Source organism: Stegodyphus dumicola, chromosome X1, assembly GCF_044657685.1.
Source record: "Stegodyphus dumicola isolate Sdum_Otavi_A_Nest chromosome X1, ASM4465768v1".
Classification (NCBI taxonomy): Eukaryota; Metazoa; Arthropoda; class Arachnida; order Araneae; family Eresidae; genus Stegodyphus; species Stegodyphus dumicola.
In genome coordinates, this window is record NC_140780.1 from 228,436,049 (window position 1) to 228,453,114 (window position 17,066).

Sequence of the window (17,066 nt, forward strand, 5' to 3'; positions counted from 1 at the left end):
TGTAGAATGTGATGAAAGATAGATTTGACAGAAGAATATAATTTTTTAAAAAATATATCGTCAGACAACACCAAATGGCAATATCCACTTTTCACCCACCTGTTACTGACAAACAAAATGAACTACTTATAGTTTGTAGTTGCAACTGCGGGAGAAAGCGTGAGCTCATTGATGAACTTCAGACATCTCCTTGTGTGTTATGTCCATTGTGTGTTATATAATATTCACGCTTTCATTAAACTAAATAACGTTTTGGATATGTTTTACGTCGTCTTGGAGCTTAAAATAGCCGTCGAAATCATAACGAGAACACAGTTAAAAATTTAAAGGAAGAAAAATATTTTAAAAATCTGAAAAATTACTTTTATTGTAGTATATTCATATGATACAGAAAATTTTACTTTTAGGTAGCATAACAGTCAGATATTACAGGATCTAGGAATTCTTTGTTATCTGTTCGGTTTCTTGCTATTCGTTGTTAATCAATTAATACTCATTTGTATTAAATTTCAAATGAAGTTGAATATTTCTATGGATATGTCTATTATTTAGGCACTGATTTCTTTCAAGTTTCCTCTTCGGTCATTCTTAAATTAAAATAAATGCAAAAATGTAAGAATAAATACAAAAAAGTAATAAAATGTATTTCTGCTGGAACTAATTTCTGTAAGTACTTTCCAAAACATGGATTAAAATTTTAGTATTAAACTATTTCTCTTATTAAGCTTTTAATTTATTATTATATTTCTTTTAACTTAATTTTAATTGATAGAAGTTGTTTCACTTTCTCATACGTAACAGTATGAGGTACTTTTAACTCGTAAAACAGTGAAAGAAACTTAAGTGCCGTTTTTTAAGCCATAGAAAGAAATATCTCAAATATGTTTTTAACATTTCCTATAATTATATATTATAGGAATTTCCTATTCTTATTTTTAATAAACATTTTAATAAGATAGCTTTGAGATAAACTGACACATAATTATCGTGTCAGTTAAAAAAGCAAAGAATTACAATTAGAAAGAAACAAAGCAATTATTCTTTAGAGATGTATCAATATTAATAACATAACAAGTTTCAGTATACCATGTTAAATAGAGTAACCAGAATTTAAAACTGAGTTCGTTTTTTGCTTGTTCATTACTTTTACCATAACAGAAATAACTGTTAGGGATAGAATTGAGTAACGGAAATAAAAGTGTATTTGAAGTTTGGGAGAGGATTAATTTGTTGAAAACTGGAACTTCTTAATTTTAGTTACGAAAATATTTGGGTTTCACGAATGGGGACGTTTTTCTTTTCTTTCATATGAAATCAAAACATTCACTGCTGTTTATAGAATGGAATTCTTATCCGCTTGCGTGTATATGCATGCATTGTGTTCTTTGCGTGCTATCAGTGACTTCCCCTTAACATAATTTACTCCGTCAACTTTCAGGAACGAAGGATTTCTTTCCTCTTTATCTCTTCCTCCTATGATCGAATATTTTAGGAATGCGAGTTCTTTACCTTTTCTTTCTTTCTTTCTTTCTTTTTTTTCTTTTTCTTTTTTTTTTTTTTTTTTTTTTTTCCCAGCTTAATCTATCGCTTTGGGCTACTACAACGAGGCTTACAGAAGTTACGCTAACTTAGCATAATAAGTAAATAAAAGTGCAATATTACTCCCAAAATGAAAATAAAGGACAGAAAGGAGTAGAACTAAAAAAAAATGCTTAAATGATTGAAAAATTAAATAAAAATAAATAATCTAACTTGAAGACAAAACTCTGTAAAGCTGAAAAGATCTTTTCAGCCTTTAAAAGTTTAGAAGCAAATTGGTGACTAGGATGTAGACAGTTCTTTTGAGGTTGCCTGAAAATCTTCCTTTGCTTAAAGAATACCATTAGACATAACGAATACACACAAGAGGAATATGACTGACGCTACAAAGCACATTTAAAACAACTCCTTTAAGATTTAAATAAATTTTAAAATCGCAATGTTCAGACAAATTTTGAGGTAATTTTAAGTCTGCTGATAATTTATTGATATTAATCTGCTACAGATGAAGGGAAATTTTTTTTGTCTATTACGTTATTTTTAAATGATGTAAAATAAGTAAATATGTCACGAACTTCAAATTTTGCATTAAGGGCTTTTGTTAAAAATTTTTGCAAATTGATTTTATTGCTTTAAGAAAACATAAAATGCATTGTTCAGAGAAAGAAAGCATTAAGTATTCTGATGTTTTCATTTAAATATTTCAGCATTTATTAATTTTAACGATTCATTTCATTTACATTTTTGGTAACGGAATAAAGTCTTTCTTAACAATAAAGTAATTGACTGATTGGTTAAGTAGCGTATACTGTCTTTGGCCATATAAACTAATCTAGATCCTACTAATGAACCTGGCGACTTCTTGCATAGGCGTGAAATAATACCAGCACAGAAGAAGAGTGAAAATAACCCTTTATTATTTTCAATTATGAAAAGAAAGGCACGTACTTCGTGCTTTACAATAACACCGACAATTTGCGGTGGAACTTAAGCGTTGTTACTCAAATCAGTTCAAAGCTAAAAAGAATAGTGCTGGATTAGCACTTTTTACTTACGACTAACTAGGCTGACTCGACAACTTAACAGGCGTGATAATTATTCCAAATGACCAATAAACGTAACAGCAACTCCGCGAAATAGCAAGGTCAGAAACGAAATGTGCGCTGGCTAGCGAAACACGCTCTGAATAGACTCTCACGCTCTGATAGAACTCAGACATAGGACATCGCTGGTGGTTCTTGAGGCATCAATCGCTAGGAGTTTTGACCTCTAGGCGGGGAGGGGGGGGGAAGTTGGCGTTGTGCTCTGAGGCCTTTGGCTGCAAGCAGAAGAATAAGCGCTTTTGCGCAACTTAGATTAGTATCGAAGTTAAACAAACGTGAAAATGTTATTTGCTTTATGAAACAGAAAATTAACAGAAAACTTTTATGTTTACAACAGTAATTTAGCAAACGTACTTCATGCGACATTTATAAGTTATTTATATTGAAAAGATTAAGCAATTTGCACCAGCTGGCCTTTCGTTTCGGATACCAGGTGCTTCCTACGAAACATTCCTTTATAAGAAGCATATCATTGCGCTCATAATAGCGCTTAATTTGATCCATATTCGCTTTTAAACTTTCTTCATTTGGAGCCGTCAAATACACGACCGACTCCATTACTTGCTCAATGAAAAATGGGCCTTCCAACTTATTGCAAAACTTCCTCACTTATCTTGAGAGGCGTATGAAAGAGAATGTTTAATTTTCAAGACTTTATTTCCCACCTTAAAGTCAACTTCACGCGTTTTCTTATCATAATAAAATTTTTGCATTCCTCTAGCCATATTAGAATTTCTTATAACTTCACTTGCCACTTCCTGGATTCAAAAACTCCTCAGTATTCTTTTGCACGAAAAATAGTTTATTCAAAGGGGTAATTAACTTTCTGCCAAGAAATAATTCATCTGGGGTCTTCCCGGTAGTATCATGTTTAGCCGTCCTCAAGGCGAAGCAAGTTTATTGGCGTAGATGTCCCAGCGTTTATGAGAATTTTTTACATAGCTGCGAATGATTTTAGCAATATTTCTAGTCACCCTTTCCGCAACATTTCATTGCAGGCGATAAGGAATCATCTTAATTTGTTGTGTTCAAAGTCCTGAACATAAATCCTCAAAGTTTTGACTAAAAAACTGTTTATTGATTCTCTTCGGATTTTCCGGAAGACGTTCAGTTTTTTTCTTCAACCATGAAAACAGGCTCATGACATTCCGCTTTGGACAAACAGTCCCTGCGTTTAAATTTCTTTGCCAATGATAGACAGATTTTTTGCCTGTAAGTGATTTTCTAAAGCTTGATTGAAATTTGTGTTGAACCAGGGTAAGGTTTCCCCTTTTGCTAAGTTCCGAAGCACAAAATGCCTTTTAATGTCCATTTTAATCGTGACCATTTTATCTACTGAGTCATGTGAAACAGGTCCCCCGCCTAGTCACCAGATAATACGCTGGGAAAGTTTATATTTACCCGCACGTACACTGGTAGGCAAAATTTATGGACAAGTTTGTAAATTGTGCAGAAGCATGCTACATCGACCAAAATCATACCATAAGATCCCCTGTAAGGTATATTTTAATTTTGTAACAGTTATTTTAAGTTTATGCTCTTTCCTGTCTCTCCTATCTTCAGCTTTCAACTCCCTACCAGAATGAGTTCTTAGAATCGCGTTAAATACAAATGAGAAATAGAGTTGTATTTAAATCAAGTTCGACTGAGAGAGTTAGGATTCCTGAATAGCACGCGTTTGCCTTTGGGCTACGTTTTTTTAAGCTGTTATTACGCCCGGCCGTATTACATGCCTTTCAATAGTTCGCTGGCTAATTTAACATTATAGGCCAAATAGTTTAGAATTGTGTTAGCTTTGTGTAAATCTCTTTAGCTGGTCATTAATTAGTTCTTATTTCTTACATTTTAAGCCCAAGTGGAAGCTTTGCTGTACGCTCTGCGAAATGGACCGACTGTTAAATCTTTATTTGGAGTAAATAAAGGGAAATTAACCCTTCTTGAGTTTACGTTTCTTTTCTTGGACTTGAGTGATTATTCTCTTAGCAGTTCACTAGGTTCCTGGGCATTACATTTAACAAGATAAAAGTGAGGAACTCTATACCCCCCAAGATGTGAAACCATGTGACAAGTGAGCAAAACCATCCAAACAAGAAGAAAATGCAAAGGCCTATTTGAAAAGGTAGACTCGGGCACAACTCATATGTGCAGCCCTTTGGCTATGGTAAAACAGGAAACCGAACATACAGTAATCTGCTGCATATGCCTTGCGCTGTCTGATTTCTCCCGCTGTCTGCTGCCTGTCTATTCTCGCCTGTAGGACAATGTACTAGTCATTCGCTGCCGCTGTTTCCGGTGGATGACCACTTCCGAACGCTCGGACACCTCTTCTTGCCGTCTGAAATGCTGTCCGGGCTAGTCAAACGGAGCTGTGAGCCATCCCGAGTTCCTCCACCACATTTCTCATACTTAGATTTTCTTCCAATTTCCCAATGACGCGATCTCGGGTAAACTCACCCAGATTACGTCTCCTGAATTCTCTATTGGCCATATCATACGATATTAGCAACTCGACGTCGTTGAAGTCCCTGTACACCGTGCAGTTGCTTTCACCAAACTGATGAGGGTACACCGCCCGTGTGCTTTGTACCCTTCAGACACTACTCCCCCTTAGCCATGTGGGATATACGCGTATGCCCTACTGTACTGGTCCCAAGTCTCTCTCCTTATTGGTCTTTCGGTCTATTCTGTTGCTTTATTTAGCTTTTATGCTAATTTCTCCTCCTCATCCTTGATTTTTGCGCATAGGTGTGTCTTAACACAATCTCTCTTTAAATTTTAGCGTAATATCTTTCATGCCTCTTTTTTTTTTAATTATTAAAAGTATACTTTTGTAAAAGTCCCTGTATCTTTTCGAATATTTTTAATAAAAGACTATTAATTTCATTCTAAGACTTAATTCGTTATATATTGCTACATTACCTTATTGGAAATATTTTAAATAATTTATATGCTAATGAAGAATTCGCATTTAAAATTTGTGTTCCTGCTAATTTTAAAAGTAGCCTAATGCTTGTATGTAGCCTAATGCTGGCGCTATGGAATAAACTCGATATGAAGATCTTCCAAAATATTCAGTACGCATTCACGTTCCTGTTTACTTCGTGCTTAGATTTTTTTTTTTTTTTTCAGTAACTACTGTGCAGTACAATTTCCAAAAACAGAGTTTATTTACTAAAGTCAGTGATTTTTTTTGAAGAATTAAGAGAATAATTTTCATCTATAAACATATATTGCTGCCATTTGCCTATCTACTTAACTTCTCAGATGCATTTCTATAAAAAATTCGTTTTTAAAAACAGCTTTTTTGTGTACATTTAAAAAACTCTTAAAGAATTCTTGTTTAAATCATTATTTTTTTTTCCAATGGCAGATTGTGAACAATTACAAATGTAACCCAGCCCATTAATCTATACAAGGCCGGATGTGGTGGTCTCTTTATTATGGAAGCATCTAATAGGAGGAGATGGACAGTTACAACCATGTCCTCCGGCATTCGAACCCAGGCCCTTAGGTATCGCAGTCAGCTTCCCTGACCACCATACCGACTGCGCGGCTGTTTAAATTAATTATGTTAGGCATTTGACAAATAAAACAGTTTGCTTTTCGGACAATGGTATTTAATGATTTTGCTTACATATCTGGCTTATTTTTTCATTTCACAGAAAGGAGCGTGAAAGACTCATGGCTCTGAACAAGCAGACTTCGGACAACACAGAAGAAGACATGCACGTAAATCAGAGTGAAAGTTTTTGTTTGGACAACTACGATAATGCTAACCAATCGGAAAATGGAAATGATGATTCAGCAGGAGAGAAAACTGAGGTAATGTGAGCATGTAATAAAATAACATTTGCAACAAATTTGATGTCTCGATTAATTTCAAAACTTTACGATATATTGTTATTATTATTATTACTAAAATTCAAAAAGTTGACGTAAATAGAACTTCCAAAAAATGTCCTGCGCAATAGCTGCTGATATAAACATAAAATAGTTATATAATTAAGTTAAATTGTAACTAAAGAGGCAAAGAATGAACTATAATTTTTTTTAAATTTAATTTCGAATTATTAAAAATAACTAAGTAAAGTTAGTGGATTTTCCAGAATTTAATTAGTTAATCCGTTTGAAAATATAGTTTTTCTCAAAAATGTTTGAAGCTTCTTTCGCCAATGGTCTTCGGCTTGGGTTTTGTGGCGAATAGTAGCCCTGATTTTCATTTCTTTTTCAACCAACAATTTTTATCGGCTATTATTTTCATTAGTTTTCAGCTTCGAAATAAGCGCAGATTTTACATATTTTTTATTAATTCTTTTTGTACATTGGTTTGGTTTGGTTTGGTTTATGTGATTACAGCAAAGCCTCAAGGGCTATCTACCTAAGGGAAGGGATGCCTTCATGGAGGACTTTCTAAGGGAAACTGGTTCGTATACATGTTACACATAGGGAAAACCACGAAAACGTTCATGCAGTTAGCCTGTTCGCGGGATTCGAACCTCAGACTGAATTACCAGTGTGAAGAGACATTACTGTTCGGTCACTGGTAGGACTTTTTGTATATAGACGCGGGTAGATTGAATTAGATGAAAATTTAATTTAATTTACTCCAGATTGTATAAAATGAGATTTTTATTTTCGCCATTGTTAACAGATTTGCATGTATCTTATTTCTTTTTGGCAATTCAGTCAATTTGTTGCATACTTAATGAATTATTTGATTCACTGAATTTTTCTCTCAATAATTACAGTTTATTTACTTTCGTTTTGGCAGAATGGTTGTGTCGGGGTGGCGTTTTTAATTTTCAGAGGTACATATAATTTAAAATATCTGATATTGTTGCTTCAGCTAATTAAAAGCAAACAGAAACATAACTGATAATGTTGCATAAAGCGGTAATATCGGTGTGCGATTCTTCCATCTCTTGAAAACGTTTGAATTTCGCAGTGACAAAGGAGCTTTTTCTAATTCTATTTTAATAGTTGTATTTTGTGTACTTTTTATTTATTTACTTAATTACTGTATAATTTACATGCATAGTATTTTTCTGGACGTAAAATGCAATCCAGAAGCGTGTAGACTCGGTGCCCAAACGAATCACAGCTGTTATCCGTTCAAAAAAGGTGGTCCAATATTGATCTTGAGTTTCTAATTCATTGGCTAATGTGTGTATTTTCACTATAAAGAATAATAGCTATCAGATTATATAGAATAACGTTTACACTATTTGAATATTAAATAAATCCACACGTACGTATTTACCATACATATAAACTGCACAACTACCATTATTTAAAGTAGCCCACGTCTAGCTGAACTTTTTCAATTTGTACATCTATCCTCTATACTGGGTACTAGCAGGCCCATCAACAAATAGGTAGTACTGCAACATTAATTTTTCTTTCTGCCCATCGTAAAATATTGCATTTTATTAAGTAGCTTGCGTTTCATTCAAATCAAAAACAAATCTGGTATTCTAACCAGAATCATGCTCATAAAATATTCGCTTACACTTTTATGTATTAAAATTTATCCTAAAATGTAAGAGGATCTAATTTTTGAGTAAATATGATCTTAGTAAATGATATTTTACATAAGACTAACCTTTAATTGCTTATAGCATTTGTGTTGTAGCTGATTAACAAATATTTTCCTGAAAACGTATAAGGTATTTCTCCCGCTCTCCTAACGTGCCTTCATGGTGTAGTGGTTCTGCACGCTGGGCCGGTATCCAGAGGTCCGCAGTTCGATTCTCGGCGAAGGCGTTTGCTCATTTTTCATTTTTCCGGCTTCCAAAACTACCTAATGTCTCTACAAACTTTGAATTACTTTAGCAATAACTATTAAAAAAAAATTATCTCATATCCGGAACTTCGTTCTTGATTATCGCCACAAATTTAGTAATCAAAGTTATGGAACTTTTTATTTTTAACTCGTTAAAACTCCTAAACATTATCCAATGGAATTTTACCCCACGAGAGTCATCGTCTCCTCAGAAGTCCTTACTCGGGCTTTATTTTTGCAACTGTTGTTCTTAAACATGCACTGCAACTTACAAAGGTGTCTTAAATGACGAATGTTTTGGTACTTTAAAAAAAATTATAAAAATTAAGAAAACTTATTTTCTACACGGTCCTTTTTTTTCCTGTATTTATGTTTAAGAAAATTTTATACTTCTCTTAAAAAAAAATTTACAAAGAAGTGCGACTCCCTTACACGAAAAACTGATCGCGGTATTCAATTTCAAAATTTATGCTTTTTAACGTCACTTTGAATTTGAACTGAGACGTCGTTAATAAATAATTAGAATAATTCGAAGTTGATTTTTCCCCTTAAATGCGATTCAATATATTCTTTTGCTCTTTATTAGCGCCTAATATTGTTTAATTTATGATTTGGTTTCAAACTGTACCCCGAAAGAACTTTCACACTAGAAATTTATAAGTTTCCAGACACTAAAAATATGTTATTAATATGTTAGTAAAGTTTTATTTGTTTAGAATCATTATCTAATAACATATAAAATATTTGTGAAACTAGAAATATTATAATTCATAAAATATTGTTAGGAGCTGCGTGTGTGCCAGTGCTAAAGACAGTTTTTCTAGAACATGAAATTCCATAATAATCTATGAAGAAGACCTCTTTTTTGAAAAACTTTGTATTGATCAATACTTTTCACGACATTCCGCACAGAAACGCTCGTCACTTAAAATACATTAGCATCACAAACCATTTTCTAAACTCATGTTTTCTTTCTAGTTACATGCAAATGCAAACATTTCGCTGTTCAGTTTGTGCACGGCCTATGAATATGTTTTCTAACTCTAAAATGAAATATTTCAGTCAATTTTTGTCATACATGAATCAAAAGTTTTGTATTTTGTTTTTTATTTTCAGTATAAAATTTTCCTAAATGTATAGAAACTGGAGGAACATAGTATAAAAAGCTAGATTTTACAAAATCGCGTATTTTAGTTTAAAAGTGCCAAAATATGAAAATTTGCATCATTTGATGCATTTTTGCAAAGGAAGGTATATGTTTGCGGCTAATGGTTCTGAAAATAAAAGCCGGATTAGGACTTTTGTGTGACACAGTGTATAAAAACTCTTTCAGAATCCTTCCACCAACCATGCTTAAACTGTTTTCATAAAATTCTCTAACTTATTATAAGTAGATCTGTAGTAGGAAGATCATGTCTAAGATCACTATTAAATAAAACACAGCCTATAGTCAACTTTTAACACGCACAGAACATGATGCTCTGAATTCCTAAAATCATGTGTACTAACTATCACTTTGTATTTTACAGGTTCTTGCAGCAAATCAAACCAGACGAAGAAGCACTTTGATTGACGAATGGGAACAAAGAATTCAGAAATCGGGTGTTCAAGTATGAAAATTCTCCAAAGAAAATGCATCAGTTTGCAGTTTAATTAAAAACTGTCACAGGAAGAATACAAGTTATTTTTATCATCATGAAATAACTCATTTTATTTGAACAGGAAGAATTATATTGGCATTTTCTTTCAAATTCAATATATATGTTAATGTTATGGTTAAATATTAATTAAAAAAGTTCATGATTTCGTGAAATGATTGCCTTGATTCAAGTTGTAAAAAAAATTTATACGTATAATTTAAATCTCAGTGACTTTTAACTTTGATAGTTACATTTTGTAAATAAGCTATGATGATTACTACATTTGAACGCCTAACTTTGAAAGTCTGCTTTATGTCAGCGTAGCGGTTATGCAAACTGTTACAGAGCTGCTGAAGTACAAGGACTTAATTCATTTATAATTCTCATTAACTCTGTGTGAATACAACAACTAAATATGAATAATTTTACATTAAGCGCTTTTCAATTTAGTGAATCTATTAACACATTTCAGAGTGCCGTTTGGTCAAGATAAAGGGGTATTAAGTGTATATTTACTAAAGGGACGAAAATATTCATGAAATAAGATTTATTCTCAAATAAAAAGAAACGCAATGTACAAGCTTTCGTATTTTTGAAATATTGGTAACATCTTCAAGAGAGTTTGATTTCCATGAAAATCTTTATACACTCTTAGACAAAAAAAAACCGATGCACCAAGAAGGAATTATCCGAATGAGACGAAAATCGATAGAAGTGATGTACATGTACAGAAAAACAAATGATTACAGTTTGAGAAAAATTGGATCATTTATTAAAGTGATAGAGCTTCACAAAGGGAAAAAGTCAGTAACGCGTTTGTCCACCTCTGGCCCTTATGCAAGCAGTTATTCGACTTGGCATCGATAGATAGAAGTTGCGGATGTCCTCCTGAGGGATATCGTGCCAAATTCTGTCCAACTGGCTCGTTAGATCGTCAACATCCCGAGCTGGTTGAAGGGCCCCGCCCATAATGCTCCAAACGCGCTAAATAGGAGAGAGATCCGGCGACCTTATTGGCCAAGGTAATGTTCGGCAAGCACTAAGGCAAGCAGTAGAAAGATGTGCAATATGGGGGCGGGCATTATCTTGCTGAAATGTAAGCCCAAGATGGCGTGGCATGAAGGGCAACACAAAGGGCCTTAGAACTCCGCTTTGCTGTAAGGTTGCGACAGATGACAACCAAATGGGTCCTACTAAGAAATGAAATGGCATCCCAGACCATCACTCCTGGTTGTCGGCCTGTCTGCCGGAATACAGTCAGGTTGGCATCACACCGCTGTCCGGGGCGTCTCCAGACTCGCCTTCGCTGGTCATCGGAGCTGAGTTCAAAGCGGGACTCGTCACTGAAGACTGTTCTACTCCAGTTAGTGACATTCCAGTGCGAATGAGCCCGACACCACTGCAAACGGGCTTGACGTTGTACAGAGGTCAATGGTAGTCAGCGCAAGGGCGCCGTGACCTCAGACCCCTTTCTGTGAGCCGTCTATGAATGGTCCTTGCGGTCACTGAAGCACTAGTTGCACGTGCAATCGATGATAATGATGCATCTGGGGCTGTGAGTGCCGCTCTGACGATTGCTCGGTCTTCACGTTCTGTCGTTTCTCTAGGTCCTTCTTGACGCTGTGTGCGGCCATGGTTCACCCAGTCCTGCCAACATCGTCTAATAGTGGCATTGCTCCTGCTCAAATGTCGAGCTATTCGCCGATAAGACCAACCGCTTCTTTCATCCCAACTACACGACCTCTCTCAAATTCTGATATCTGCGCATATCGTTCATGCACCTGTATGCCAGGCATAGTTACTGTCTACCAAAGTACACGGAATGAAGTTCGTGAAGAATTTATGACCTGGAATCGTAATTTCTCCTCTTAAATATCCTGCCAGTTGCGCAGATCAGATGCGCTGTAGCAACAACCGTTCATTCATTGGCAGCTAAAATGTAAAATTTTGCATTTTCCGTCGAAACCTGTATGCATATCAATTTGTATCCAATTTGCTTTATATCTTCTCGGTGCGTTGTGGTGCGTCTTATTTTGTCTAAGAGTGTAAACATATCAATTTTTAATTGAAGAAATCAAACAGTAATTAAGCTTTTAAACTGAATATGCGATTGCTTTTTGGTTGGTTGGATGATTTTTACAAAACACTTGTGCTTTATTTTCCTAAGTAAAGCGATGCCTTTGTAAAGGACTTTTCACAGAAACTGACCTTGAATTCACTCAGCAAGTTATCACAGAGAACTGAAGCTAGAACGAATTATGAATGTTCAGCGATTTTATCCATTTTGGCCTCTGAAGGACCCGCAACTGCCTTTATTAGGGCTAAGGAAAGACGAAATTAAACAGATTGAAGTAAAAAAACAAAGATATGCAGGGATTTTACACGAAAATATCGGCTTCTCCTTATTTAGATGAGGTAAAAAGAAACTTTTAGATTGTGAAAAATTACAGTGTAACAGAATCCATTAATCTATACAAAGCCAGATGTGGTAGCCTCTTTATTATGGAGGCACCTAATAGGTGGGCCACCATCGCCTCCTGTGAAGGAGGACGGACAGTTACAACCATGCCTTCTCCGGGATTCGAACCCAGTCCCGTCGGTATCGCAGTCAGGCTTCCCTAACCACTATACCGCCTGGGCGGCGGCAAAAAGAAACTTGTGTCTAGAATTTTTATTTGTTTAAAAGAAATTTCTGCATACGATGTGTTAGCATTTATTTTTATGGTTTATAACAGCACCCAAATTTCATACCGTATTCGTCTTGTTGTCAAGATCGCTATGTTACCGTTGTCATTAAATATGTTACACATGCTATAAAAAATAATTTATTTCCACTGCATTATTCACTAATATTATAATTATTACGTCAAATGCTTGAATCATCTTATTCTATCACGCAAGTAAGCAAAATGAAGACCTGGTTTATAAATAAAAAACAAGTTGCCCAAATTCCTGGCAGTACTCTAACATAATAAATCATGAATAAGATAGTGCTGCGTGTAGTTTTGCTAATATCATCTAAAATGTCAGGGCCTGTTTTCAGCCATATAAAATGGATTTCGCATTATATTTGTCCCCCTGTGTACTCTAACTCAGTATCCACAATTTCACTTATCCGTAGTTAAAAGCGATAAAGGGGAGAAATGCCTTAAATTAGAAGTTTCGAGATGCAAGAGAAATGGCAACAATACGTGTAATAGTGGGAATACAGCAGCTCAGACACGCCCAATTGTGTATTCGAGCCTATCTTCACACTTGCTTCGGTCCGATACAACTAAACATGAGGAAGAAAAATAGTCATTTCGGGATACTTATGTGCATTCTCAGGTTACAGAAAATTCCTTAAATTCTGAGCTCACTGCCCAAATAATGGTTATAAATAAGTTGTGATGGAATACCGTCTATTAGTGATCGCGGAGTATTTGGCCTGTATTTGTGTCTGTATTCATATTTCTCTTCAAATTTGCTTGCAGCCTTGCTGCTAATAATCGTCCTGCTCTTATACCAGGGATAAATAAGTCCTGTCTCTTTTAAGTCCTGTCTTATACTATCGTGCAGTAGTTGCTTTCCTTATTATTGTTACTGTTACTTTTATTGTAGTTTTCGTTTGCCAGAATAAATGACCCCAAATTATTTGGTTAAACTAGTGATGCAACAGGTGCTTAGAGACACTAATATGCTTTTAATGTTAAATTGAATTGCTGTTAATGCTAAACTGAATTATTCTTATTTTTTACTATCCTTTGTAACAACATATTATGCTGTCTTCCGCATACAAGTACAGTACAAGAACTACATTTCTTCATTTTTCCCCCCTCTTCCATAGATTAAGTCAAAACGTCAAAATTCTGTGCTTTCATAGTTGTAAGAAAAAGTCAGCATAATACAATCCATTTTTTTATTATGCTTTTTCTGTCTAAACTATCCCCAAAATACATTGGACAGGGGAAAAAAAGAAACACTTAACATTTTCCACTTCAAAAACATAATAATTTATTCCTGGAGATCAGTAAATGGCCAAATATGCACCGGTAACTGATCGGCATAATCTAGATCCCATTGACTACAAAAGAAAATTATTCAGTGCTTAAATTGCGCCGGAGCCCGGCTCCGGTGCTTCTCAATTTTTAAGATAAATTACAATTTTAGCCGGAGCTTACCGGAGCCCTAAATAAGATGAGCTCCGGTACTTCTTTTTATAAAACTGAACCACAATTTAAAGGGAAAAAATTTAGAATTCCTAACGTTTTAGTTTAACAATAAGCAGCCCTTGCAATACTCTATTTCCCTAGAAATACGAACTCATGAGAATATGAGACGTTCAAGTAAAGTTCCCTCACTCACATTCGGAAACCAAGCGGAAGAAAAGCAATAAATTTGGGGGAGTTTGTTTAGGAACACCTAAATATCTCGCCATGCCATTGTATCTAGTGTATTGTTACCGATGTTTAGAGTTAGTTATCCTCGCAGGAAGGAAAATTTGTGTTCTTAAATGTGTGTTAAGTGACAGCGAGTACAATAAGAGTGAACTACTGAGACAAAGAATCTAATCCTTAGAGATTCTTTGACTGAGATAAACTGCTCAAGCACGTCCTTTACACCGTCTTTCCGACAGTATCCACTAATGGGGGGGGAGCGTAACCAGCAACTTTACATTTAGGAGTCCGATTCATTTACCCCTGACACCCATCTGCTTGATGCATGGAGGTAGGAAGTAAGAAGGAGTTGCCCTAAACAAGTTTCTCCGTACCCTGCTCTGAAGCACCGGCGATCCGTACGTGGTGACCAAAACATTGGGTCATTTACCATTGAGTTCTATGGGATTTGACGCGTTCGGGTGTAAATATTTTGTAATTACGTCGCAAATATACATATAAATGTATATATTTTCTTTTTCTACAACACTTCAGAGTCCTAAGTATGTGAAAACAACATATTTTTAAACAACATTTCATTCTGAACGGAATTAAATGCTATACTTTTCACAGGACAGTTTTCTCAGAATGGTTTAATTTGAATGAAATATTTTCACAAGTTTTCGTTAATTACATTAGAAAAAAAAAATTAAGGTAATTCGATTTTATTCGGTTAAGGTACAAAAATTAAGATCAAAGTTTATTGTATTATTAATATTAAAATTATGCATTATTTCTTTTCTATTTATAGAGCTTCTTCCTAAAATACTTTCTTAACTATGACATGATTTTTTGGCTTCTTTTAAATCGAAAAATGTAAGTCAATTTATAATTAATGCTCTATTCGGTTCATTTTAAATTAGAGAATTATTAGGAAGATAGTATTTGACTTTCTCTGAACATTTCTGAAAGGGAATAACATAAGTTTTTTTTTTTTTTTTTTTTTTTTTTTTTTTTTTGTTAAGTATTATTTAAAACTTGTAACTGAGTTATTATAAAATGTAACGGGAATAATTCTTTTAATTATACTTATCAGATTTTTTTTTACCCTTCATTTCAACAATACATATTCCAAAACTCTTTATTACGTTCTTAAGTGCGCATCTCATAGCATTTTCTTTACAATACCTTTTAACAGATTGCTTTCCAATACGAACAATTCTTGCTTAAATAGTTTTATAACGTATTTGTCAACAGGATTTCAATTTATGTTTACAATTCAATATTAAGGTTATTATATATTTAGATAACATTTATAATCATTATAAATTAGATACATTTAATCATTAGATTTCTTCACAATACTATCACAGTTGTTTATAAGTGAATAAATTCTTCATTTCAAATACATTTATAAATAATTTAATGAATATTTAAGTATTTTGTCAAAGGCAGATACATGCTTTTTGCAAGCACATGCATAAATACCCATACATATTTCCTATTTATCATTTCCGGCATGTGCAAATCTTTAATTTCTGTGCATTCACTATATTTTTCGTGTAAAGTAATTTACACTAATTTAGCATACACCCGAAAATTTTACATAAAAAATATATATGAATATAATTTGAATGAAAATTATAAGTATTATTTTTAATACCCACTCAAAGGTCAGTTTTTCTTCAAAATTCCCCCACGATGGCATCTCTCTCTTTAGGCAGATAGCCCTTGCATGCGTTACTCTATTTAATAAAAACTTAATCTGACCTATGTGCCTGATTACAAATATTTTAACATACATAATTTTATATTTACATTTAGCCATCAAGTTTCAAACTTTTCAAATCTTCTAGAAAATAAATTTTGGCTGATCTCTTTTAGCAATTTTCTTAAAATCTATATTTTTGCAGTGCAACAGCTTAGAATTTTATAAAACAAATTCATAATCAAAATCGCTGTTGTTAGTTATCGAAAAATAACCAAGATGTGATTTTTGCGTAAATGTCAGTAAACTATACAAATTGCTATTATCCATCACACTATGAATGTTTCTTTCATGCGAGAGTGTCCCTTTTTCGATTTCTATGGAACTGTCGTGTGTCGAAATACTATCAGAATTTTGTCAAGCGAGCTTCTGAATGTAAACAAAAAACACCCCGTCTGGTGACCCAAGCTTCAAAGTAGTGCTTCACTTCTAGCGCGGAATGGCCCCTCCTCCCTTTCCTACCTCCATGGCTTGATGGCTATAATTGTATTAACAGAGAGCCGCGGTCAAAGAGAACGTTTACCTCCATGGTTCTCTCTCACCAAGATTCCCCTCATTTTTTGTTTCCACCCACTCGTACCCTCATTCTGTTTCGCCATGGAGGTAGGAAGTGTCCATGTGTTTCGCCCTGAAATTTTCATCAGCTATACTTTAAGTATATTTAATTTTTGTGATGATAAAAGAACTCCCCCCCCCTACGATAAGAACTTAAATTGGGCCGGATCTCACCTCCGGTGCTTCTTAGTTTTTGTAATAAATCATAATTCTAGCCGGAACGCACCGGAGCCCTGAATAAGAAGGCTGCGGGTCTTCTTTTATGCAACTGAATAATAATTTCAGTAGAAATTTTATCTCGAAAATTTTATTTTAACAATAAAA

General features: G+C 34.3%; 1 protein-coding gene across 3 annotated transcripts in view; it reads left to right on the forward strand.

Annotated features, from left to right (window-relative positions):
* LOC118197868 (uncharacterized) overlaps positions 1-10,237 on the forward strand; it is a 63,743-nt gene extending 53,506 nt beyond the window's left edge. For all 3 annotated transcript variants that reach the window (XM_035369427.2, XM_035369428.2, XM_035369426.2), the window contains exons 3-4: positions 6,305-6,464; positions 9,954-10,237. In XM_035369427.2, the coding sequence (XP_035225318.1) occupies positions 6,305-6,464; positions 9,954-10,040 (247 nt within the window). In that variant the 3' untranslated portion in view covers positions 10,041-10,237. The remainder of the gene's footprint in view (positions 1-6,304; positions 6,465-9,953) is intronic.
* The last annotated feature ends 6,829 nt before the right edge of the window (positions 10,238-17,066 follow it).